Source organism: Podarcis tiliguerta, assembly GCF_965153285.1.
Source record: "Podarcis tiliguerta genome assembly, chromosome: 6".
Classification (NCBI taxonomy): Eukaryota; Metazoa; Chordata; class Lepidosauria; order Squamata; family Lacertidae; genus Podarcis; species Podarcis tiliguerta.
In genome coordinates, this window is record NC_139539.1 from 18329718 (window position 1) to 18357216 (window position 27499).

The window sequence follows — 27499 nt, forward strand, 5'->3', positions numbered from 1 at the left end:
CGGCCCTTGCCAGGCCTCCGCCTCCTCCTCCGCCGCCGCCGCCACCATCATGGCCGCCTCCCGGGACAAGTACTCGGTGCTGCTGCCCACCTACAATGAGCGCGAGAACCTGCCGCTCATTGTGTGGCTGCTGGTGAGGAGTTTCGAGCAGAGGTGACTGAGGGGAGGGGACTTGTTTCGTTTCAGCGACTTAACTATATACAAAAAAAGCCCCTAGCGCTAACGAGCTCCCCCCGGGAAAATCCACCCCGTTCCTGTACTCCGCGTTAGTTAATCTGGAATAACTAGCCCCATCTCCCGGACCCCCGTTCCGTTTCCCATCGTCGCCGTTGCGAATTAGAATCCTCCCTATCGTGGGGAGAAGCTTTTCTCCCGAGCCCGTTTTAAAGGTCTTGGGGGTTGTGAATCCGTGGTATATGTATCCCGAAGTAAGAGCATGATGGTGTTGGGTCTGCTTAGCTTCCAGGGGTAAAAGATGTACTGTATCTGCTTCGTTTGTTTCAGGCATCACCCTATAACTAGGTTTTAAGGATGCGTCAGACCCATTACGCCCCCATAGAATATGTTTAGACATGACTTTTGTCTGTTTGTTGTTTTAGAAAAGCTAGGACTTCGCAGGGAAGCCCTGTACGTATAAATCTCACTGTGTCTAATGGGGTTTTTTGACTTAGGGGAGTTTGTGCATAGGATTAAAACCTGGCAGCACAAGCCTATGCGTGTCTACTTGGAAGTAAACTTTCATTTGTGCCCAAGTGAGATTTCCTTTCAAGCAAGTGTGTCTTAGGATAGGAGTAAAACCTAAACATTATTTCCCCCTATCTGCATGTAAACTGGATGGTGATTTTCCAGGGACATTCCTATATTATTATGAAAATCAATTTATTAATCATCTTCTAAACCACTGTCTCAAGGCAATCTATAGACCGGTTTATGTGTACCTGTAAGTGAGTAAGTGTCAGAGTGTAGATTTTGTAGGTTTTCATTAAGCAGTCTTTGGATTTTTGCCTATGGTAAAAATTTTCAGCCTGTTTTCACAGATGGAGCAAGTGATGTGTAGATTGCCAGCAACTTCTCCTGAAACATGATTTTTCACCAGCTGTAAGCACATGATTGCGTGTTGATCAAGAGCCAAAATCCAATCTGATAGCTTTATGGAGTAGTAACTTAATTATTAGGGACGCGGGTGGCGCGTCCACAGAGCCTAGGACTTGCTGATCTGAAGGTCGGTGGTTCGAATCCCCGCGACGGGGTGAGCTCCCGTTGCTCGGTCCCTGCTCCTGCCAACCTAGCAGTTCGAAAGCACGTCAAAGTTCAAGTAGACAAATAGGTACCACTCTGGCGGGAAGGTAAACGGCCTTTCCGTGCGCTGCTCTGGTTCACCAGAAGCGGCTTAGTCATGCTGGCCACATGACCCGGAAGCTGTACGCCGGCTCCCTCGGCCAATAAAGCGAGATGAGCGCCGCAACCCCAGAGTCGGTCATGACTGGACCTAATGGTCAGGGGTCCCTTTACCTTTAACTTACTTATTTGGAATGCTGGCTTTAAGGGCCAGATCTCTTGAATGGGACATCTGGAGTAGTATTTGTGAAATACTACTCTTTGCCAGTAGTATTTGTGAAAAGGATCTAGGGGTCTTGGTAGACCACAGGCTTAGCATGAGTCAACAGTGTGATGCAGCAACACACACAAAAAGCTAATGCTGTGCTAGGCTGCATCAACAGAAGTATAGCATCCAGGTCAAGGAAAGTAATAATATCACTCTATTCTGCCTTGGTCAGGCCAGTACTGTGTCCAGTTCTGGTCACCATGGTTTAAGAAGGCTATTGACAAGCTGAAACACGTGCAGAGGAGGGTGACCAAAATGATCAGGGACCTGGAAACCAAGCCTTACTGAGGAACAGTTGAAGGAACTGGGGATGTTTAGCCCAAAGAACAGGCTGAGAGGAGATACAATAGCCATCTTGAAATATCTAAAGGGCTGTCCCATGGAAGATGGAGCAAGCTTGTTTTCTCCTGCTCTGGGGGCTAGAACTTGAACCAATGGATTCAAGTTACAATAAATGAGATTCCATTTAAACGTCAGGAAGAACGTTTTGACATTAAGAACTGCCTCCCTTAGGAGGTGATGGACTCTCCTCCTTTGGAGGTTTTTAAGCAGATGATGGATGGCCATCTGTCATAAATGCTTTAGTTGAGATTCTGCATTGCAGGGGTTGAACTAGATGACCCTTGGGGTCCCTTCCACTTCTAGGATTCTAATCCTTCAGTTTCGGAATCAGGCAAATGCCTGAGGCAACTGTGACCCATGAAACGAATAACCAGCATTGGCCAACAGTGCAAACCCTGCCGTTACTCTGCGGTATTTACTTGGAGCAAGGGCACTATGAAGCATTTCAGTTCCATTTTGAGAGGAGAGTGCATTGTAATAGAATTAATAACACCATTTACCTTTGATGAGGAACCATTGGCTGTTTCTCTCTCTTCCCCTACCCCATTTTATAATACTTTATATACTTTAACTTTTGAACCTGGCTTTAAAATGTAATTCTCTATTTTTTCAGTGGAAACGATTTCGAAATTATAGTAATAGATGATGGAAGTCCTGATGGGACCCAGGAAGTTGCCGAACAGTTGATAAAGATTTATGGATCTGATAAGATTGTGAGTCATATGTTTATTTTTTGCCGTGACTTGTTTGCTGTTACAACACAAGATGCTTAATAATATTAGCATTAAGGGATGAAATTTGAATGCATGGGTTGTTCGTTTTCTTAGCACTGAATTGTTTACCAGTTTATTCAGGCTGATAACATGGGTAGCAACATTGGGAGTAATTTGAATTATCCTGAATTAGCATATTTGGATATTAGCATATTTGGATGCAGTTTTAATTTTCACTTTATAAAGTTGTGCTAATTCTTAGAGTTGTCATCACTTGACCTCATAGGATGCTCTAATAGCTGTCTGCGATAAATCTACCAGATACCACTTTCCCCATAATTTTTGCATTGTGACACACACAGAAGAGTTTGTCATGTTCAGCACTGCAACAGGGGATCCAGGTGCAGTGTTAGCAATGCTTCTTCAGCTGAATATACAGTGGGTAATATTCAATGTTGGTTGTAGTCTGAGTAGATCCACTGAAATCAGTGGACTCTACTTGTCCATTAATTGCAATGGGTTCTACTCTGATTGTGACTCAGTTGGATATTATCCAATACATTTTCATCCATTTGATACTGTGCCCACTCATATTTGCAGAATTAAGTCCTTAAAGGTATATATGCTGCTGAATACCTCTTGATGAAGCATTGCTAAGAAAAATTGGAAATGCATTATTTTTAAAAAATGCAATACATATTTCTGATAATGAACAAACTTACTTGCACTAAGCCCCTGCAGTTTTTATGTGAGCGTCTAAGAGAGCATAGATGTATGGCAGGTGTATGCTCTAACCCTGCTAGTCAAGCCTCCCTTATTTTGAAGTGCTTGGTGGTGATCCATACTTTACACTAAGGGAGGGGGACTTTTTTGGCTCTTTGGGCTGAAATCAACAAGTGGGTGGGCTGACCATCTGTCAATCACCTGACATAGCAATGACTTCAAAGACCCAAAGTCAGGACTACAAAGCACCATGCATAGCTGATTCAGCCAGCTTTGGCTCTATTTCCCATATTCAGCAGACCATTCTAAACTTGGTCTACAGCTCTATATTCTGTAACTGTTTTGATCTGAATTAATGTCTGTGTAATCCAAATGTTAAAGGCAGGTTGCTCTGTAAATATGGAAGTGTAGCAGCCCTATTTGAGAGAAGAGCAATTGTAGTAGTGTTACTATTTAGCTGAAATAATAAAAAAAAAACCTACAATCATGGATCATTTAATGCAATTAATCGGTTGCTCATTTCTTCCACTGATATTTTACAGCTTTTAAGACCCAGAGCAAAGAAACTTGGATTGGGTAAGTATTCATTAATTTGAGGATTTACAAGTTTTATATCCTGACCTTGAACTCCCAGGGCAGTTTACCATTTTAAAAAGCATAAGTTTAATCATACCTTTAACTGTTGGTTAGCATGTGTGTTGAAAACTTGGAAAAAACTTACATATGTATATATACCTTTCTGGGGGTAGGAAGGCATATTTGTTGGTTTTCAACAGCGTCCAACATACCACAACTCCAGTTAAATAATAAGCCGAACCTACACAATTTTCTCTAACCATGAAATTACACTGTTTATCCACATTTATACACTACATTTTGGGGTTGTAGTAGCCGCTTGAAATTCATGCATGTGTGACTAACTGTTGCCCGGGACAGGATGGAGTGGGATAGCAGATTGATCAAGCAGCCATTCAATAAAAATGTAGAGCATATGTTGACTTTAAAGAGAAACTGAATCAGCCTTGTAGCTGACAGCTCACATACATGATTCTGAATGTGGGTGACAGATCTTGCCTTTGTATCATTTACACCAGGGACTGCTTACATTCATGGAATGAAGCATGCCACAGGCAACTTCATTATTATTATGGATGCTGACCTCTCACACCATGTAAGTGTTTCCGTTGTATCTGTGCATACATTTCTTTAGCCTTTATAAAGTTTTCTTTATTTAGCTTGCATTGAGCTGGAGTATATTTTCATTTTCCCACATCTCTCTTTTGTGTTTCAGCCAAAATTCATTCCAGAGTTCATCAGGTGGGTAGTATTTTTGATATTTTTAGTATTTTTTAAATATTTCAGTCAGACCTTGACACATATTGCCCAAGTGCATATGAAGCTGTCTTATACCAAGTCAAACTATTTCTCCAACTAGTTCAGTATAATCTACACTGACTGGCAGCAGTTCTCTAGGGTTTCAGGCAGAAATCCCTTCCAGTCTTACCTGGAGATATTGGGGGATGAACCTGCAACCTTCTTCGTGTGAAGCAGATGCTTTGTCCTGTCTGCATTTACATTTGGTACATTAGCAATGGGCAATAGGTTGAACAATGAAAGAAATCAGAAAAGAAGAGTCTAAACTTTAATTTTGAATTGTATAAAGAATTGGATAATTTTGAATTGGATAAAGTTTGCAGCAAGGTCAGAATCCTGCCAAACTTCACAAGGATAGCAGCACAGAGATGTGAAAGCTCACAAAAAAAAAACCTCTTAAAATTGTGGTGGCATGGGGGAACATATTCTGCCTATGCTTTTGAGTTTTTCTGAAAAATAATGAGTTATGAAATATTTTCCTCCAAAACAGTGAATAAAGTTTTTAAGACTAAGTTTTCATAAGCATACTCCCCCAGAATGATTTCTAAAAACTATGCAACAGGTAAACTTTTATGTAAAACTATGAAGAGTATCTGATTCCTGTACACCTAGGGTACAACTCTCAAATGCAAGAGCAAGAATCGTTTTTGCCTCTAGGGGGCACTGCCGTTGTCACAAGAGAAGGGAGAATTCAGGTTTTCTTTGCTTACGGGCTTCCTTTTGTTGATGTAGTTGGCGGATCTGTTTCTGTCTTTTCTGTCCTCTTGACTTGACCTCAAACTTGTCATCGTTTGATACATATGAAGAAGCAGAAACTGATAGTGATAGCTTAGAAAATGAAAGTGATTGCATTCATGTAGTATTTATTGAGTCTTGCTCCCCACCCCTTTTTCTCTGCTATTTTTATGGAAACGAGTGTTTTGTGTGCTTGAAACAGTGAGGCACTGGAGGAGGCATAGTAAAACAAAGAAAATTATTATACTGTTGATTGTTTCTTCTGTTATTATTGCTTTTTGCCTGGTCCTCAAACTGGCAAAACTAAGATGGGGAGAATTAAAAGGGATTAGTTTGCCAGTTGAAATTACTCCCTTTTACTACAGCCTAGACCTGCCAGTCACAAATGGACCCTTTTTCTCCCCTTCTCAACTTGGTGCCTTCCTTAAGCTGAATTTATTGTATTAAATCGGACCTAGATTACTGGAAGTTAATAGATTTTTGTTAATGTAATTGTGTTTCCCTCTTCCTCTCAAATGTTTACATAGAACACAGAAAGAAGGTAACTTTGACATTGTGTCTGGAACGCGATATAAAGGAAATGGAGGTGTGCATGGGTGGGATTTGAAACGAAAATTGATCAGGTTGGTAGCTACTTCTTCCATCATTCAAGGTCTGTGATAGAAAAAGCCACACAGGAGGATTCTGAGTTCTGTTATTAACTCTCCTCCTCCTCCTTTTGTACTGTTCCAGATTAGTCTTTTATTCTTGCTTTTTTTTTAATTCTTGCATTTTCCCCCCTGTCCTACTTCATAGATAGTAAACCTGTGGGCAGAGATTTGATTATCTTTTATTCTTGTAATTCTCCTGGTTGTGTTTGGCAATATATAAACAATTTACAAACTGGGATAGATAAATCTTTTTTGTTCTACATGCTTCTTCTCTTGGCTTGATGTGAATTAGCAAACTCTTCCAAATTATGCATTTGTATTGACGCAGGCCAATGTTGTTATAGTGAAATCCCATCTATAGAACAATTTGTGATTTTTCAACATCGGATTCTAAATGTTTACCAAAACTCCTTATCTTTCTTGGCAGCCGTGGCGCCAACTTCCTAACTCAAGTTCTACTGCGGCCAGGTGCATCCGACTTAACAGGCAGCTTCAGGTGTGTTGCTTCTAACGTTGCATTCAGCTTTCAAAGATGAGCAATAAAATTAATGGTCAATTTGAAATGGATAATAATGTCAGACGTGGATTGAAATTGTAAAGCTTGTTTAATTTTGGGAGTAAAGACTGCAATTGTGGAGTGTTTGTATAACGGAAATATTTCAAGAGGTTTTGATTTTATGTACTTTCTCTGTAGGTTATATAGAAAAGATGTTTTACAAAAACTGATGGAGAAATGCGTCTCAAAAGGATATGTTTTTCAGATGGAAATGATTGTGCGGGCCAGACAACTGGGTTTCTCTGTTGGAGAGGTAAAGAATGTTAAATCACAAACACTACATTTTAAATATTATAAATTTACCTGACGGATAATAGAATAATAATTGGCTAACAGCTGCAAAATGGCCCAGGAGGCGTAATAAGCCTGAGAACTACTAAATCTAATATTGTGACAGAAATTACACAAATTATGTAATGTTGTGAGGAGCTTGGCAGTCAGCAACGTAAAAAAGGAGGCTTGTGGTAATTGCTGTTAAAAATATGAATATTTAATTTGTTTAACATCCTGTACTGAGACAGGTACCCGCTTGAGTTCCATGTGTTCACAAAAATGTATTGAATTGAGCCAATAATCCAATGATCTCCAGTCATAGCTCCTAATTCAGATCAGTTATACAGACACTGTGCAACTACGAGTTAGTTCTCTCCAACCTTCCAGCAACTATTTAGACTTGGACTGTCAACTTAATTACTATTAATGAATTAGGGATAAAAGTTAATCCCTATCTATGCCATAGTACACTGGAAAGCCCTAATTAACAAATGTCTACCTAATATGTACCTAACTTCAACCGTCATTCCTTATTTTAACAAGCTTTAAACAACAGCAGGTGTGGGTGCTTCTTTTGCGGATGAAAATCTCTTCTTGGCACCCTCGCACAAACATGGTGGCCTGCCTTTGTTGTGGATTCTGCTCTGTATTTTGGAAAGTTGTTTGTTCACTATGCATTTGGACATCTCTTAAGATACTGGGCGAAATTCAGTTGTAGTGCTAAGGAAATCATTCCTTCCATTTCTGCTTTGCCCTATGGAATGGTCTCCCCTTGGCTCCCCCAGTGTGTTGTTCTGGACATTCTCCCAATCCTCCAGAGTGGATTTGGGGGAGGCGGGTATGAGAGGGAACAGGGGAACCCCATTGCGCTAATGTGAGTCCTTGCACTGGTTTCCAGGAGCAGAACAGGGCAGTTGAATCTCATCCTACGTAACCAAATTTTGCATGATGGTTCCTGACATCAAGGAGCAGGTTTTTATCTATGCTTAGATACCATTTTGAATCAAGATAGTGGACTGAACCTTTCAGAACTGCACTGATTTTAATCACTGATTTCAAAATTGTACTTCTTTTTTGGTTTCTTAGGATTCCCAAACAGGTACAAAACTGCTAAGAAAATAAACATGTTTTATGAGATTATTTTTTAGCATAAGCGTTCTAGACTGTCTCGTTCCACTACATTCCAAGCTGCTTTTTCCTGCACTGGCAAGAGCCTCCAGTAGGAGTCCCAGATTCTTTAGCAATTCTGTCTCAAGACTGTGCCCTTGTTGTCGGTGAAGCAACTGAAAATGTACTAGACAAGCCTCTGCCTTTGGCTCTCCATTGGCAGAAGAAACTATTGCCTAGAGATGCAACAACTCATGTTTGGCAGAGCGGCATGTGTGTGGGAAGCGTGGTTTTTTCCATTTCTGCCTGCCAGCTGATTTCTGGTTCAGTATGCCAACTGAGAGTACCCAGCCAGACTTTCTGTGGATTCCACCGTCTGACTTTGGGCCCTTGGGTATTATTTAACATATAGTCTTACACGCTGGAATGTTAAAGTTCCTGCTTCAGTATAGTGAAAATAGCTGGCATTCTAAAGCACTGCAAATCAGTGTTTACTATATTTAAATGAATAGCTACTGAATTAGAACCATGTGCAATAGTTATTAAAGGAGCAGCACTTCAATATGTTTGCTACAAAAATAAAATGCATGTTAGGCTCACTGGTAATCTTATTTAACACTTAGAAGGTATATACAGTAACCATTTGCCTCTCTTCTTCTCACAGCAACCCTGTGAAGTAGGTTAGTATTGTTCCCAAATTACAGATAAGGTGCTCAGGATGAGAGGTAGTAACTTTCACAGGGCCATATGAATTCACATGCTTCTCCAGATCAAGTCTAGTATTCTGTTCATAGGACTGTGCTAATTCCCCTAACAGTGCGATCCTATGCACGTTTATCATTGAATGTTTCCTGCATTCAGTGGAAGTACTGTGTTACTTCCAGGTAACACTTGGCACTGCTTTTCTAAAGGGTCACTCTACTTATTGTGCATATATTAGCTCTCAATTGAATTGCCGGTATTTGTACTTTTTGCATTTTGTTTCCCCCTTATCCCACTATTTACAACCATATATACCGGCAACTGAGAATTACACTTCATGCATCATGCTAGAATAAAGTGTGCTAGTTTTTAAGGTGCTACAAGAGCAATTGTTGCCTGAGGCTAGTGTGTGTGTAGGATTGTAGCCCAAGTATGTATCCCTTGGAAGTATAACACTAATTGCAGGTATAACACTATTTTAACTACTGTTGAGATGGTGATGAATTCTGCTACAATATGGAAAACCCACCACCACATAGATGGGGATGCTGAAAAGAAAGCCAAACAGGATTTTGTCTCTGCTTTCCCCTTTGTTTAAAAGATTTATACCCTGCCTTTTGAACAAAGAGTTTTAATAATATTTTTGCCAGGCTGTTTGCAGCCATGCCCAATTCAAGACCTTGACTTTAACTTACAAAGCTGAAAGAGGGCCTCTCCCTATATCTGCTCATCCAGGCATTGACATCTGCAAATACGGCTTATTGGGTGGTGATGCGAGATAGGACCCCCTCTGCAGTACCACCAGATCTGTGTAACTCCCTCCCTTTGGGGGTGTATCCCTCACTGATGTCTTTTTGTTCTCAAGTCTTCTTTTCACCAGGTGTTTGTGGGTGGAGTGTAAGCCAGAGAAGTAATTTTTTATGCCTGCTGTAATTACTTTTTATGTCTCCTGTAATTGCTGGTGTTATTGTTCTAATCTAGTGTTTATGCTGTTTTATTGTACTCCATCTTGGGGTCCAACACAAATGTTTCTTTAAAAAAACAAACAAACAACAAAACAATTTAAATCATTAAAGCAACATAACAGACAGAATAACATAGCAGGACATTTTGCTGCAGAAAACCGTCAGATTAAAATGCTGTCAAAAACCTGAGTGAACAGAAAAGTTTCCAGCCACTGCTTGAAAGACCATTTTAACCACAAAGAGAAAGGAGAGCCTTAACTATTCTTCTGAGCCATTGGAGCTTCTGCCACCACATGCAAGATCCAGTCAAGCACACTAGGAACATGCTTTTACAGGAGATGGTAGCTGAGATGCTTTGGATTAGAACTAAATTTTGAGAGTGAAAATGGCTATGACAACATAGGTGCCATCATTTCATACCTTCTCACCAAATCAGATTTTATTCTGGACATGATGCTAGATGGAGCTGAAGTGGCCCTTTTTTTCTTTCTATTACTTCTTGAACTTGTTACGTTAAAACTAAAATAATTTTGTGTTTTGTTTTTTTAATAGGTACCTATATCATTTGTGGACAGAGTCTATGGCGAATCTAAACTAGGAGGCAATGAAATAGTTTCTTTTGCAAAGGGACTGTTGACTTTGTTTGCAACTACATAATTTATTAAAGAGAATCTTCCTAGCATTCCATATACCTTTGCATTGGACTGAAGAAATTATTTTTATATGGGATAGTGGAATCTTGCTAAGTTTTCTTGTGGCTATATATAGAAAATCATTGCTAATTTCTGATTTGAAGAAAAACAATACAGTGCATATAATTCGGGTGGCATTATTTATTAAATGTGAATAATGATCACTGTGTAATGTTTACTATTCAAAAATAAACCCATTCCATTTAAATTGTGTTTAAATTTTGGGTATGTGTGGGATGAGACCACCTGCTCTGAATGGAGTAAGCTATTTGCATCCTTCTTTAACATGATATTCATTGTTTAAAGATTCACATGTCTGCTGGGGGGGTGGAATGGGCCTATGCATGTTAGATTTTATGCATGTAGACCACATTTGCACGTTGCATCCCAGGGAAGCTGAAGGTGGATCGAGTGCATTTGCCCCTCTCCATGTGCATAAGTCAGAGCAACAGAAAATACCATTCAGTCTGCCCCTCCATGTATTTAAATTAAGTGCATTTGGACCAAGCAGGATCACACCCCTGATGATGAGCTGATGTGAGGAAGGCAGGTCCTATTTAGTGCTGGGTGTGGTTCTGCCTCTCATGGACCCAACCCAGCGCTAAGCAAGCCTTGCTTCTTCTTCCCCCATCATATGGCACAGAGGGGAGAAACAAAACAACATTTTGCAAGCAACTGCAGCAAAGCAAAACAGTCACACTTGCAAACTGTAGCCTTGTTTCTCCTGTCCTTGTCAATGGATGGGAGGCGACAAACAACCACTTTGTCAGCTCTAGTTTCCCCAAGCACTGAACATGGGGCTGACAACATCCATTGCAGTGTGGTTCCCAAGCCCCCATGCAAGTCCCCAGGCTGTGGGGGCTCCTTCAGAGGAGGTGCTGCCCCATCCAGCCAGTTTCTCAGACACAAGAACCACTTGCCCCTAAAACTTCCATTTTGCCAGGATTCAAGCCTAGTTAATTTCCCAGCATCCCCTGGTCCAGGGCCTGCACAGCCTCCTGTGATTCAGATGTTGTGGAGAAATAGAGCTGCGTTTATTTTATCAGCATATTGATGGCACCTGACCACAAATCTCTTAATAACTATTCTCAGCAGCTTCATATGGATGTTAAGCAACATAAAATGCCCTATGGCATAACTGCTAGAGGTCCCAAAAACACACTCCTGGCGCTAAACTTTTGATTTGGACCTTTAGGTAGGGCCTGAACCACATCATGTAATTCATAATTGCACTGCTTTGGAAAATTACTACCCCTCGCTAGGAATTATGGTTGGACTTTAGCTTCCTTGAGCATTTCTATGCAAAAGCAAGGCAGGATTTTTTAACAAATAATGTTCGCTTGGGACGAGATAGGCAAAAAACTCCAGAAGCACTTGGATATGGACACATGTACAGTGTGGCCTATTTTTCATGGGTGCACCTACATAAGATTTTTTGCAGCTAAATACAACAGTGCATACTTCTCTGAATACAGCTAGTGCAGTAATGTCTTCCTGGCTGTACACTTCTCCATATTTAGATTACTGCTAACATTAATAGAATCCTAATGTGAACTGTTCGTGGAAAAACAAAACAAAAAGTACACTCTGATCCCCAGCAGTAATTTTTTGTGCAGTATACCTCTGCACTTCAAGAGAGTTTGGTTATTTGTAATTCATAGTATACATGAAAGGAATATGGAAATCAAGCTCCAGAGTTCAGGCTATATAGAATTGCAAATTATCTATCCATGAATGGTTAGGTTCTCTTCTGGAAAACATAGCAGGCCCACAGGTACTCCCAAATTGTGATTGCATTGGGGGAGCGGGGATAAAACTACAACCCAATCTGTTATGTTTGTGTGTAGTGGTGAATGCAAGAGAAAAGGAAGCTTGCTGTTGCAAGACTATGTATTTCCTGGTGCATCTGTTGTGCTTTATAAATGTTTGTTGGTTGTTTTTCAGACTGCAGGCCAAAAGCAGGACATAAATCTACCAAATAAAAAAAACAGTAGTGTGATGGGACCTACATCTTAAGACTTGTCTGTTCACTGGAATAGGCACATGTAGCCAATGCCATTGAATCTACCACCCCATTTTACAAGTACTGTACCCAGCAAGAAATACCATTTTTGGTTAATTGAATATTAATATCTGCCAAGTTTTATTCCTCTTTTTTCAACAATACAATGCAGTTTAAATTGTAAATCAGGGAGCTATGAAGCCATAATAATAATAATAATAATAATAATAATAATAATAATAATAATAATTTTTATTATTTACACCTAGCCCATCTGGCTAGGTTTTCCCAGCCACTGCGGGCGACTCCCAACAAAATATTAAAAACAAGATAAAACATCAAAAATTAAATAATTCCCTAAACAGGGCTGCCTTCAGGTGTCTTCTAAAAGTCAGACAGTTGTTTATTTCCTTGACATCTGATGGGAGGGAGTTCCACAGGGCAGGCCTAAGCTTACTCCAAAGAGTACAGATACGTTACGCTAATAATAGGGAAAAGCACACACTAAATATGTTCTCCTTGTCCTAACACAACAAACTATTTCCCAAAAGGCACAATGCAAATGGAGAAATATTTCCAGAAAAAAATACCTCAGCAAAGTCTATGGAAGAAAAATGCACAGCATCTGTCAGTATGCCAGTCTCACCAAATGTTTAGCTTGCTTAAAACAAGTACTATCCTTTCTACCCCAAATTTGGCATGGGCCATCCACCAAGCTTGCTTTTATTACACTGACAAGTTTTAAGAGTTGAACCATTTTTTAAACTATAAGCCTTAGAACCTCGTTCCCCCAGCCATGTCTCATTATAATGACAGTATGTGATCCAACTCCCTCACCTTTAAGATAGTGCCCTGGCTATAGGACTTCATATCTGAATTCATGTTTAGGAAGCTAAGATGAAAAAGGTTGACTTTAGTTTACTTTGAACCTAGTCAGCGCTTGATCAGAACTTGAGTTCATTGGGCTTAACATGGCACCTAAAAAAAATAATGTAAGGCCAAATATGCTTGGAAAACTAAATTTAGTATCATAGAATTGAAAGGGACTACAGGGGTCATCAGTCCAGCCCTCTGCAATCCAGGAGTCTTTTGCCCAATGTGGGGCTCAAACCCACAACCCTGAGATTAAAAGTCTCGTGCTCTAGCGACACAGCTATCCCAGCAGTAATTCCTTGAATGCACAGGACTCAAGCCAGGTATTACCAACCTTCTCTTCACAAGAACCCTTTAAGTTAGCCTGCTGTTATGTCCAATATGCAGAGGAAGATTCGAGTCGGGGAATAGATGGTTTCAGGCAGCTGCTCTCACACATTCCGATAGGAGCATAGACCACCATTCTCTTCACACCCTCTTGTTAGCAAGCCAGTCCTCTAACTTACCTTTAACAAATTCCATTTACGTCCTCGGTTGTCTGCATGCTGGCATTATCTTTGATTCCTTCAAAAGGTAAGAAGTCCCTTCAAAGTGACTGGAAACAGAAATGTACTACTTGAATGGAAAGCATTCCTTTTAAACGAATGCCTATTTGCTCATGTATAATTGCTGGTGTTTACTAAAATAAGCTCTAACTTTCCTTTCTTCCTTCCTTCCTTCCTTCCTTCCTTCCTTCCTTCCTTCCTGTGGCCAGAAGATTAAGCGCCATAGTGTCATACTAATTGTCTGAGCTGATGGTGACTAACCAGAGTGGTTTAAGAATCACTCCCTCTACCATTGGGACTCTGGGAATTGTAGTTCTCGGAGTGGAACAGAAGTCTTCTAACAACTCTCAATGCCCTTAACTAACTTGGGCTCCCAGGATTCCTTTTGGAAAGCTATAACTATTTAAACAGGTATGATACGGCTTTAAGTATATAGTGCAGATGTGGCCTCTTGCCTACTTTTCGAAGTGTGACTCTAGATGTGCTTAATCTTGAAGTAGCTGGCACCTGTCTGTTTCAAGAGACAATGGAGTACGCATCTGGTGGCTGAAGTCAAACCGCTGCTTGCAGGCTTTTTCAGTGGGTGTTCTGATCATATGCGATTTCACACAAGTGTGCAATGGCCTGAAATGAACTCCCCACATAAGGGGGGAGTTGGCTGTCATAATAATAATCGTAATGATACATCATCATTATTATTATTTACAATAATACAACTATTATTATAATAGTAATTTTACACCTGTGAACATAAATTGACACAACTCTGATCTCAGAAAGGGCAATATTTAGAGAATATTTCAGTGCCCTCAAACACTCTGTCGCCAACCTTAATGTGGCCATTCTTGAACATAGGAACTTAGAAGGGAGACTCCAGAGTGAAAAAACAACTTATCAAGAAGTTCAAATCTATCACCTGAGGCCTGACATTTCTTTTCTTTTCCCATTACACGTTTCAAAAGGCTTAAAGATGCCAGGATGTTTCTGTTATCAACACCGCTTTGTGAATTATCTCTGTCATTATTTTGCATACGTTTAAGATAATTGTCAGTTCGCTGCTGTTTGATTTCCCTCTCTAACCTCGCTGCTTATAATTAGGGACACAGGAAATTGTCTTACACTGAGCAGGATTCATTTAGCTCAATATTGTCTAAACTGACTGGCAGCACTCTCCAATATTTCAGACATGGGACATTCATAGCCCCAGTGGCGTAGCGTGGGGGGTGCAGGGGGGCCGGCCGCACCGGGCACAACATCTGGGGGGGCCGCGCTCGCACTCGCAGCTCTCTGCCCCCTGCTAAAATCCACGGGTTAGGGGGCGCAAATTACTTGCCTTGCCCCGGGTGCTGACAACCCACGCTACGCCACTGCATAGCCCTACTTGAAGCAGCAGGGAATTTAACCTGGAACCTCATGTATCCAAGGCAGATACTCTTCTACTGAGCTATGGTCCTTCGCATTCCCCACAACCACAGACCCTCCAAGTGTCCCTATTTTCCAGGGACAGTCCCGGATTTACAGAAGCCATCCCAGTTTCTGATTTGATCCCAGAACGTCCCATTTTTCCTTAAGACGTCCCTGTTTTCATAAAAAAAAATGTGGGGATATTGAGTTATGCAATCCCCGAGTCAAGGAGAAAAGTAACTACTCAACCTTTGGAAGACAGCTGAAGGCATCCCTGTATAGGGAAGGTTTTTATAAAAATGTTTAATGTTTTTATATATGTTGGAAGCTGCCCAGAGTGTCTGGACAGGTACAGGCAAACTCGGCCCTCCAGATGTTTTGGGACTACAATTCCCATCATCCCTGACCACTGGTCCTGTTAGCTAAGGATCATGGGAGTTGTAGTCCCAAAACTTCTGGCAGGCCGAGTTTGCCTATGCCTGGTCTGGGGCAACCCAGTCAGGTGGGCAGGGTAGAAATAAATAAAATAAAATAAAATAAAATAAAATAAAATAAAATAAAATAAAATAAAATAAAATAAAATAAAATAAAATAAAATAAAATAAAATAAAATAAAATAAAATGCCTATTTTCATCAGAAAAATGATGGAGGATATGCAACCATGTGTATGTACACTTGCCAACTTAGGATACTCTGTGCACCTGATGAACTTAACTCTAGCCCACACAAGGTTATACCATAATAAAATTTGTTAGTCTTTAAAGTGCCACAGGACTCTTACTCATATTTGAATTGGGATACGTATCTAACAGAAGCCTTGGTGATGAAATGGAGGGTGAATTAGATTTAGGCCTCAATTCAGCTGTCTGCTTCAGCCAATTACAACAGAAAGTCTTCCTGAGCAAGTGACCCTAACTCAGACTCTTGTGTTTGCTTTGATGTGCATATGCTCTACCTGCACATGGACATTTCATTTCAGTCAAGGGACATCTATTCATTTTAATCAAGGGACGACTATGTAGAACAGAAGTAAAATAAAGGCACAGAGCTGCATTCTCCATTGAAGTAAACAAGGAACATTTTGCAGTCAGGGAAGAACTCACAAGGAAACGCTAGTTTGGGCTGTTTTACTCTGAGCTTCAGCTCCCTGTGGGTACAATGGAAGCAACAGCCATCTCTCCCAGGGATTGTCTCAAAGCCCATGAAACCACCATCGTTTCCTTCATGTAGTACGGTACATCGTTAAGCTATGAAATTCGCTCCCTCAGTGATGGCATTAACTTGGATGGCTTTAAAAGAGGATTAGAGGAATCCATGGAGAGGGCTAGCTGGCTATTCCTTTTCCCCTCCACAGCTGGAGGCAGCACAGGAAGGGAGAGTTGTTCTTGTGCTCCCATTCTGCTCTCTGGTTTCCCACAGGCATCTGGGAGAACGGGATGCTGGACAAGGTGGGCCATTGGGATATCTAAGTAAGGAAAGGCAGAAAGAACATATGACGTGTAGAATGCTTTGCCATCTTTAACTTTGCAGCATGCTGGGGAAGGAGGGTTCATACCTGGCATAATCTCAGGACTGCATGGAGCCACCGGGCTTGCAACCGAGGCAGCTAAATGGTACAAATGGAAGCAGTTGCAGATAGGGCTCTAGAAGGCAGTAGTTCACACACATGGTACCACAATGTGAGCGTGGTCAATCTGCAGTCAAATACTCACAAGGTAATACTCCTGCAGGGACCAACAGCGGGGGTTCAAATGTCATCTCAGCCACATAACTCAATAGGTGGCCTTCGACATGGATGTGCCATGGGGCAGGGGGCAGGAGCAGCTGCCCCCGCCTAAATCAAGTACAGTGGTACCTCAGGTTACATACCCTTCAGGTTACATACGCTTCAGGTTACAGACTCCGCTAACCCAGAAATAGTACCTCCGGTTAAGAACTTTGTTTCAGGATGAGAATAGAAATCGTGCTCTGGCGGTGTGGCCGCAGCGGGAGGCCCCATTAGCTAAAGTGGTGCTTCAGGTTAAGAACAGTTTCAGGTTAAGAATGGACGTCCGGAACGAATTAAGTACATAACCCGAGGTACCACTATAAACAAATAACAATACTTAACTCAAAGTAGAAATAATCAGAATATTTGAAATTGAAACATTCACTGAGGTCACTTGTGAGACATTTGAAGGCAGCCCTGTTTAGGAAAAATTTTAATGTTTGAAGTTTTATTGTTTTAGTGTTCTGTTGGGAGCCTCCCAGAGTGGCTGGGGAAACCCTGCCAGATGGGCGGGGTATAAATATTATTATTAATATTATTATTACTTGGATGATGTTGCGGTGCATTCTAGAAATGCAACTGACAACCCGACTGAGTGATAGGTGTGGCTTCGTGTCAGAGGTAGCTCGGTTCTGGAACAGGTCAGGTGGGTGTCCTGCCCCCCCCCCCCACGCACTAAATCCTGGCTATGCCCATGGCCTTAGACAAACCATTATATATACTTAGCATACCTCCTGGGTAGGGACAATAATGGTCCTGGCATAACAGTTGGGGCTGTTGCAGTAATGATCGGTACAATTATCCGTGAAGCACCTTGAACCCTTGAAATGCTTGTCTAAACAAAGCTATTATTCATAACATATATTTGGAGTACTACTGATGGATTGTGACTGGCAGTACATGTGTGGACTGGTTGGAAGGCCCACAAGCTGTTCAAATCCTTGGCCATGTATTCGACATGTACTCTGATGTACATACTGGATGTTGTCCCTATGGATGGAAGCCAGACCACCCAATCTCAGAGGCAGTGAGCAGGTTCTTGCCTCACTGAAACACTCTCCCTAGCTGCAGCACTTTAAATCTCCCCCATAGGAGTAATTCCCATTAATCTTTCCACCGTTTCCCTTTCTTTTCTCTGTAACAGCGCTTTATTCTTCATCCCTTCCACAGGGTTGTGATCTTTTCCCCCCAGCCTTCCCCATTCTGGCGCCATCCAGATTCCGTGGACCACAACTCCCACTAATCCCTGTCCATTTGGGCTGATCCGGCTAATGCTCACTGGAGTTCTAGTCCAAAAATCTGGAGGTTAGCGAAATGGCAACCAAAATGAGCAAGGTGGAAGCAATTCATCCATGACAAAACATTGAAGCATTTGGGATTTTTTTCATTTAAAGGAAAGGCAAGTAAGAGGCGACATGGTAGAAGTTTACAAAACTATAGATGGAATGGAGGAAGTGGATGGAGAAAAAAGCTTTTCTCCCTCTGTCATAATTCTGGGACTCATGCACATCCGATAAAGCTGAATTTTGGAAGGTTCCGGACAGATTTTTAAAATTATTCGTTCTATTGCAGAGTTAAACTATGGAACCCGCTCCTGCAGGAGGCAGTGTTGGCCAACAACTTAAAGGTAAAGGTACCCCTGCCCGTACGGGCCAGTCTTGACAGACTCTAGGGTTGTGCGCCCATCTCACTCAAGAGGCCGGGGGCCAGCGCTGTCCGAAGACACTTCTGGGTCACGTGGACAGCGTGACATTGCTGCTCTGGCGAGCCAGAGCCGCACACGGAAACGCCGTTTACCTTCCCGCTAGTAAGCGGTCCCTATTTATCTACTTGCACCCGGGAGTGCTTTCGAACTGCTAGGTTGGCAGGCGCTGGGACCGAACAACAGGAGCGCACCCCGCCGCGGGGATTCGAACCGCCGACCTTTCGATCAGCAAGCCCTAGGTGCTGAGGCTTTAACCCACAGCGTCACCCACGTCCCGGCCAACAACTTGGGTGGCTTTAAAAGAGGATTGGACAGATTTATGGAGGATGAGGCTAACTGTGGCTCCTAGTCATGACGGTTATGTTCTGTCTTCACTGTCACAGGCATGACTCTGAATACCACTTGCTGGAAGCTGCAGGTGGGCAGTGCGCTCTTGTGTTCATGTCCAATTTGCAGGCTTCTCACGGGCATCTGGTTGACCACTGTGAGAGAAGGATGCTGGACTAGATGGCCTATTGGCCTGATCCAGTAGGCTTGTCTTATGTTCTTAGGATGAAAGAAAGGCTTTGGTGTTTTAGTTTTTGTACAATGCTTGGGAATTTTAAGAACAAGGATAAATAAAAGTTAAGAGAAAGGGTGGCTCCACATTTAAGAAGGCGTTTGTCAACCTTATCTGCCAATGTCAGTGGGTCCTCCCAGCATCAGGCTCACGACCGCCATTTTTAATTTGCCACAACATCCTGGAGAGTGCAGTTTAGTCTCTCTCCTGGGCACAGTCAGAAATCAAGATGGCGGGTCCTGCTGTTATATATCTATAATCTATATCTATATCTATATCTATATATACATACACATTTTTATTGATTTTTTAACATATCAGTTCCAACAGTCATACAACATATCTTCTCATACTTCTCAACATATCTTCCCAACATATCTTATCTTATACAATGTTTTAGATTTCCGACAACACCTCTGATGATTTTCCGTTCTTTATCACTTATTCTGCATTTCTTAATTTCTATGTTGCATTTAATTATCCTTAACCAATAATTCTTTTCATAGTCTTTCTTGTAGTATTTCAGATTTACAAAACTTATTGCAGTCCTACTAGCGTAATCTGTTCATCACAATTACTTTTCAAATAGTTCATATATTTACTCCAGTCCTCTAAGAATCTCTGATCCCGCAGGTTTCGAATCCTTCCTGTTAATTTATCTAATTCTGCATAGTCTAGGTGGGTCCTGCTGTTCAAAGGGCTGGGCGCTGATACCAGGCCTGCTTAGGAACGTTATTGGGGAGGAAGGAAAATCTGACCTCCATCCCCTAATGTTTCTTCTGTCCAAGCAACTTCCCCCGCCACCCCAAAACTTTGTTCCACATTGCAACCCATTTATAGTAAAATCTGCACAGTCCCCTCTGGTAGACTGAGATAAAAATGCTGGGATAATGAAATGATATACTAATAACTTTCCTTCATATAGGCAACCATATTATAATTAATCACATATATTAAGGATAATGATGATGCTTACCAGTACAGTGGTGCTAATGGCATGCTGTATAAAAACACCTGCTATACAGCCACAACAACAGCATCAAGTGGTATGATGGAACTCTGTTATTATTTTATTTATTAATTAAATGGTTATACTGCCCTTCATCCGAAAATCTCAGGGTGGTTCATAACATAAAAATACAAAATAAAACCAAAAAGTACACAATGGAAACAAGAACAAATCAAACCAATACTTCTCCCCCTTCACAAACACATTAAAAAGGTATCAAGATTCACAAGACAGAGAAACTAGTAGGAGAACACTTCAGTCTCCCAGGACATTCTATACAAGATCTCATAGCAGCTGTCTTATTACAAAATAATTTCAGAAATAGAGTGGAAAGAGAAGTTGCTGAGTTGCAACTTATTACCAAACTTAAAACCATGGAGAGACCTGGTCTGAATAGAGACAATGGATTCTTATCTCATTATACATGATAAAGCTATTTTTAGCCATCTCACCCATTTCTTTTTCCTGTAAGACCAATTGCAGCAGCTAACAGTCGTCAACAGGTTTACCACACCTATCAGCCAATCACCCATTCCCACCACCCTTCTGAGTAATACCCATCCCCACCCTCTCACTATATATAAGGGTCTGGTGACTTCTGTTTCAGTGTATCTGAAGAAGTGTGCATGCACATGAAAGCTCATACCAATACAGTGGTACCTCGGGATAAGAACTTAATTTGTTCTGGAGGTCTGTTCTTAACCTGAAACTGTTCTTAACCTGAGGTACCACTTTAGCTAATGGTGCCTCCCGCTGCCACCACGCCGCCAGAGCACGATTTCTGTTCTCATCCTGAAGCAAAGGTACTATTTCTGGGTTAGCAGACCCTGTAACCTGAAGCGTCTGTAACCCGAAGTATCACTGTAACTAACTTAGTTGGTCTCTAAGGTGCTACTGGAAGGAATTTTTTATTTTATTTTATTTTATTTTATTTTATTTTATTTTATTTTATTTTGACATTTAAAAGGACATAGACTATTACATCAGGCAAAGGCCTAGTTGAAGAGGAAAGTTTTCACCCGGCACCTAGAGATGTGTAATAAAGGTGCCATATTAACCTCCCCCGGAAGAGCATTCCACAAATGTAGAGCAACTGCAGAAAAGCCTCATATGATGATTGCAGGGTCTGGATAGGTTCATATGGGGAGAGGCAGTCCTTGAGGTATTGCGGTCCTGAGCGGTTTAAAGCAGTTTAGAGCCAGTGTGGTGTAGTGGTTAAAAGCGGTAGACTCGTAATCTGGTGAACCGGGTTCGCGTCTCTGCTCCTCCACATGCAGCTGCTGGGTGACCTTGGGCTAGTCACACTTCTCTGAAGTCTCTCAGCCTCGCTCACCTCACAGAGTGTTTGTTGTGAGGGAGGAAGGGAAAGGAGAACGTTAGCCGCTTTGAGACTCCTTCGGGTAGTGATAAAGCGGGATATCAAATCCAAACTCTTCTTCTTTATAGCTCAAAACCAGCACTTTGAATTGGGCCCGGAAACTAATTGGCAGCCAGTGCAGTTGCGCCAAGACTGGCATCATATGCTTAAACTGTCTTGCCCTAGTGAGCAACCTCACTGTCAAATTCTGCACCAGCTGAAATTCCCGAACTGTCTCCAAAGGCCCTACATGTAATACTTTGCAGTAATCTAACCTAGAGATTACCAGAGCCTAGATCACCAAAGTTAGCCTAAGCCTGCCTAGATAGGGGCACAGCTAGGCCACCAGCTGAAGGTGATGGAAGGCACTCTGTGCCACAGAGGCTACCTGAGCCTCAAGCGACAGCAAAGGATTCAGAAGTACCCTCAAGCTACGTACCTTCTCCTTCAGAGGAAGTGCAAATCTATCAAGAGCAGGCAATCTCCCATCCATCCAGTCTAGGGAACCATCCACTAACAGTGCCTCACGCTATGCCAAAGCAGTTTATGTGCCAAACTGGGCCTAAAACCCAATTGTTCTGCTCATATTATTGCTACTGTTGTGTGTGGCTAGTATTTTCACCTCTTGAGCCACGCTGTGGTGCATGCTTGACATAATTGCATGTACAGTGCAATTACATCACAGTTGCACTGTCCTATATAGTTAGTAATCAGACCGTTACTGCTATTATATGGTTAGGCTAGCTGTATGCAATGTATGGTTGCAGCTGCATTACCCCAGGCACATCTGCCAGCATAGTGAGGGGCTACTAAAGCAGTAGTCACTAATAATAATAATAATAATAATAATAATAATAATAATAATTTATTGTCAATGTACAACCTTTGTACAATGAAATTAGCTTGCATTATCTGCACCGTTGCAGCTTTTAAAAAATTGTGAGTTGAAATGTCCTTAGAATGGCTTCCCCTGTGATGCTTGGTCTCTAATTCGGTGATACTGAGTGTTACTGTCAAGGAGTCACCAAAGATTGGCCCAAAACAGTTTGCTGCACTCAACGTAATTGTATTACCTGATGCTACAGGCGTGCCACAAGATCTCTCTCAGTGTTCAAGAAAATGCTGAGGTGCATCTCTGAGATTATGCACTCCTGCCACAATACCACAGCTTAGGTTGCTTGTGTAGTCTTAGAATTATGAAATTGGAAGGGTATTGTGGAGGTTATCTAGCACAACCCCCTCCTTAATGCAGGATGTAACCATAACATCGCTGATAGATGGTTGTCCTGCCTTTGCTTAAATACCTCCAGAGACAAAAAACAAACAAACCACCATCTCCAGAGAAAGCCTTTCCACTGTCAAATACAGTGGTACCTCAGGTTAAGTACTCAATTTGTTCTGGAGGTCCGTTCTTAACCTGAAGCACCATGTTAGCTAATGGGGCCTCCTGCTGCTGCTGCCGCCACTACACGATTTCTGTCCTCATCCTGAGGTAAAGTTCTTAATCCGAGGTACTATTTCTGGGTTAGGGGAGTCTGAAACCTGAAGCGTATGTAACCTGAAGCGTATGTAACCCGAGGTACCATTGTAGTTCATACCGACTTGAAGTTTCTCCTAAGGTTTAGCTGAAATATGGTTCTCTGCAATTTTCACCCATTGGTTCTGGTCCTGCCTTGTGGAGCAACTGAGAACAAGTCTTCCCCAACCTACACAACAGCCCTTTAGATACCTATCGTGTCTGTACTTAAAATTATCTTCTCTATGTTAAACATACTCAGCTTTTTCAATGGCTCCTCATAGGACCTGAATTCCTGACCTGTTAATTGTCTTTGTTGGCCTCATCTGGACATACTCGTTTGCAAACCTTCTTACAACGCCGTGTCTAGAAATGGACAGAGTACCTTTGACAGGGCCTGACCACTGCATAATGGAGTGTAATTATTACTGCTCACGCTTTGCATCTGTTAATGCAGCCTTAAGAATGTATTAGCTTTTTTAGCAGATGTACCATATTGGTGGCTTGTGTTCATTTTGCTATCAGCTGCAACATCTTGATCCTCTTTTCACATGCATCCGATACTGCATTCTGTATTTTTATTTTATTTTAAGTAATGTAAATGCTTAGTAGCCCATGCCAATGAAATAAAGGCCTGTCCAATAAAAAAACACCACCAGTATGCGGTTAATGCCACCGTGATGTTCAGCAGTTCACCCATTCTCTCTTGATGGTGCGTCAATGGTACTATGCCGCATGCTGATGGGTGATCACCATTGTGCAGGAACAAATCTGGCTGTGTGTTACTGGGAGGTGTGAGGCACACTACTGGTGGCTCACAACACAAAAGGCTTCTGCTGCATTATTCCAAGAGCAGCCGCCAGACTGTGGCACAAGGATGCCTCTGCTCCCCTCTGCTCCTCACACTCGCTCTTGCACTAGTGCAAAGGCGTGTGACCAGCAGCTTAGCGGCACGAGGTGTCAGGATGCTCGCTCACGTGGCGGGCTCACTCCCGAGTCACGTGGCCGCGGGCTCATTCCGGGCTCTTCTCCCTCCCGCGCGCCACCTCTTCCCCGGCGTGGTGACCCCCTTCCCCTCCTCCCCTCAGGGAAGGATGTAGTGCCGGCTGGGGGCGGCGGAGGGATAAGCGGGCGGCTCCGCGTTCCTCTCTCTCCGGCCCCAGCCGCAGGGCGCGGCGCCTCCTAGCGGAGCCGGGGCAGATCCCGCCGCCGGCTGCCTTTCTCGCGAGAATCCCCCCACTCTGACGGGGTTATGTAACCCGCTCCCCTCACCCACCCACCTACTTTTTTAAAGGGCCCGCTTCTCCTCACGCCGGGAGGGGAGGCGCGACTGAGGGGAAGAAAAAAAAAGCAAGTCCCATTGCCGGGGTCCGGCCTCCTCCCGGCTCAATGCCCCTCACAGGAAGGGGGGGGCGTGTGCGCCCGTGCCCGCGAGTCCCCCTCCTCTCCGGCCGGACAATGAGTCCCATATGCTAATGAGCGCCCCGCGTCACTTCCGCTCTTTCTCGGCCGCCATCTTGGCCAGGGCAGGTTCTGGGCAGGAGGGACCCGGCTGTATTGTCTGCAGGGCGCCTAGGGAGCCCCCCCTCCCCTTCCCCGCGGCCCGGAGCCCGACGCCCCTCGCCCCGGTGACGGAGCCGCTGTCGCCGCCGCCGCCCCCTCATCCCCGCTGAGGGCCCAGCCCCCGCCCTGCCCCCCGCGCAGCCGGCCCCCCCCCCGGCGCAGCCCGCCATCCAGCCCCCTTTGTCTCCCCCGCACCGCCGGCTCCGCTGCCCGCCCGCCCGCCCTGCCGGGAGCCGCTAACAGGAGCAGCAGCGCCGCCGCCGCCGGGGGAAAGAGCGCCCGCCGCTGCTGAGGAGGGAGCGCGAGACCCAGCCAGGTAGGTGCCTGAGCGCGCGCGGGAGCCCCGCGCAACCCTCCCTCCCTTCCCTCGCCCTCCCTTCGCCGCCGCCGCCGCCTGCTTTCTTTCTCCTCCTCCTCCTCCGGTGCAGCCGGGCCCGGCGGCCTCCGATGCTCGCATCTTTGCACATGTCGCTAAGAAGCACTCGCTCCCGGTCCCTCCCTCCTTTCTTCCTCCTCCTTCTCCTCTTCATCTCCAACCGTCCGAGGCCGGGTTGTAAGGCGCGGGAGGACGCCTCCGTAGCCGGCTTTCCTCTCCCTTGCTTGCCTAAACTCCGGGCGCCTCTCCGTTTGCATCGCGCTCTCTCGCTTTCTCCCCCCCACCTCCCGTTCCTTGCAGGGAGGCGGCACATGGATGTTGCGCCCGATTGCATGGGCTGCATCGTGGACCGATGAAGGAAGGAACGAACGAACGAGCCGGGCGGGCGTGGGGGGGGTGGGCAAGAGGATGGCGAATGCAGCCCGTCCGCTCCGGCATGCATGCTCGGAGATTCGCCTTTTCCTCCAGCATGTGCGCTGGAAGGAGAGGAGGTGCTCGGGGGGGGGGGGAGGAGAGGAAGCGAGGAAAGCCCCCTTACGACTGCAGAGTTGGCGCTGGAAATTTAGAGCAGGCTGCGGTGCAATGAATGGAGAACGGCCGCCTCCTCTGCGACCCCCCTCCCTTTCCTACTTAGAGGTGTCGGGTGTACTGGAAAAGGCGGGATTCGTAGCTGTAGCAGAGTAGCAGCTCCAAGCGAGTAACAGGCACCCATCCACCCCCGTAACTCTTGTTTACTGCATCCATCCCGCGCAGTAGTTCTTCTAACCTATATTTCAGACAAAGAGGAGGGAAAAGGAGGTTGCCTTCTGATTCTGTCGCAGACAAACACCACCACCAGGCACTTTCCCCTCTAACGTGCCTTTCTACTCCGGTGCTGTGACTATTTATGTATTTGTCCGTCTCCCCCATCCCCAGTTCAGTTTTACTTAGGCGTGTGCGTAATCAGCGCGTGGCTTCATGTTAAAACTACCGTTGCTTGGGGTTTGTGGCCATCGAAGGAAAAAAATACCAGCCCCCACCCAAACTGCACCGCAGCCAAGTCGGTGGAATGGAGAAATGAGCATGCAAGTCAGTAGGGGGCGCATTCTTTTCACTGGGTAAGGCTGCTGCAGAGAGGGGGGGGAGGGCCCCAGATGCACGGAATGGAGTTGCCACACAGCGCCTTCTATAGGCCTGGGAAAACGGGCCTATCACTGCAGGCTCAGTTGCTCTGACAGCAGCACAGGCAAAGATTTAAGAGAGCAGAGAGCATTGATTTAAAGAATCTGGCCACTTCCATCTGCTTTCCTGGAAAACGATGACCAAAAGTGTCATCCTGATGTGGTACCTAAAATCTCTGCCGTTCTTGATGCACCTTACCCCCCTGAAGCTTTTGCTAAAAGTCATGGAGGTTGATTGTGTCTGTGCCACTGAAGCAGCCTGATGGTAGTTAAGAAGTTGCTTCCCAAAATCAAGGTGGTGATTTAAAGGAAGGGACGTAACTACAATGCAGTGAGGATGCTTTAAGCCTTTTCTAGGTTTAACATTAAACTTTGTTCCAGGTTTGAACATAAAACTTCATGATGAGTAAAGGAACTACACTTCAACTCATTTGTGATTGGGGATGCCATGTATATTATTTACTTGCATGGCTGTTTCTTGTGTGGTGCAGTTCATGATAATAGAGATCGTTAGGAATTTCCAAATATGCATTGCCTTTCCTCAGGCACTGTTTTTTGTTGAAGATGTACTGCAGATATCTGTGACAATTAGGAGATAAAAACTCGAGTTCTTGGGGAAAACAAACAACTCCTACAAGTTCATCCTGTGGCACCTGCTAATTTTATTCTCAGAATTTCAATGTTTAGTGGAGGCAATGTGTCAGATAAAGAAAAATGCCACATGTGCAGTATGGTGTGACCTACATTTACATTATTAACTCCTTCCCTGATGTCATGCTTTGTGTTATAAGAGTACTAAATTCAGGTTTTTGTCCCAGGATCTCAAACATCACTTCCTTCACCTGGACAAAAGTGGTTCTATGGCTCTGGTGATAGATGCTAAAATGAACTGAGAACTAGGCAGAAGCTTTAAAAGCTTATTTAAAAGATAGCTGCTTAAAAAGCAAGACCAAAATAAGTCTACTAACATTTTGTGTTTGTTCTAGAGTGTTTTGATGGGAACTGGAAGCAGTTGGATAGCAACCGATCAACACATTTATTGCAATGTGCAATGAAGCCAGAGCATCCTAGAAAAATGAAAGAACCATAGCTTCCAAGTATGTCTGGTTGAGGTTGCTTCCTTGAACTATGGTTGTTTAAAGAGTTGACAGTGTTTTCAGTGCAAGAGTATAAACACCTGTCAGGAAAGATGTGCATTTTATCACAGCTAATGTACTCTGCAG

General features: G+C 43.5%; 2 protein-coding genes across 15 annotated transcripts in view; both read left to right on the plus strand.

Moving 5' to 3' along the window:
* Positions 1-7: 7 nt before the first annotated feature.
* On the plus strand, positions 8-10646 carry DPM1 (dolichyl-phosphate mannosyltransferase subunit 1, catalytic). 2 transcript variants are annotated; one of them, XM_083447123.1, is made up of 9 exons: positions 8-133; positions 2562-2661; positions 3927-3960; positions 4479-4555; positions 4676-4701; positions 6021-6116; positions 6571-6639; positions 6838-6952; positions 10299-10646. In XM_083447123.1, the coding sequence occupies exons 1-9, from the start codon at positions 96-98 to the stop codon at positions 10401-10403; spliced, it is 660 nt and encodes a 219-aa protein (XP_083303249.1). In that variant the 5' UTR covers positions 8-95; the 3' UTR covers positions 10404-10646. The 2 variants fall into 2 exon arrangements, with proteins under 2 accessions (XP_083303249.1, XP_083303248.1); XM_083447122.1 differs by having other exon boundaries at positions 31-153.
* A 13644-nt stretch (positions 10647-24290) lies between these two features.
* ADNP (activity dependent neuroprotector homeobox) overlaps positions 24291-27499 on the plus strand; it is a 44236-nt gene continuing 41027 nt past the window's right edge. For 3 of the 13 annotated variants that reach the window (XM_083446750.1, XM_083446749.1, XM_083446752.1), the window contains exons 1-2: positions 24363-25056; positions 27263-27373. The gene's annotated coding sequence lies outside the window, so the exon portion shown is untranslated. Of the gene's footprint in view, positions 25057-27262; positions 27374-27499 lie in introns of all 13 variants that reach the window. The other 10 variants (XM_083446744.1, XM_083446745.1, XM_083446751.1 and 7 more) reach the window with 7 other exon arrangements.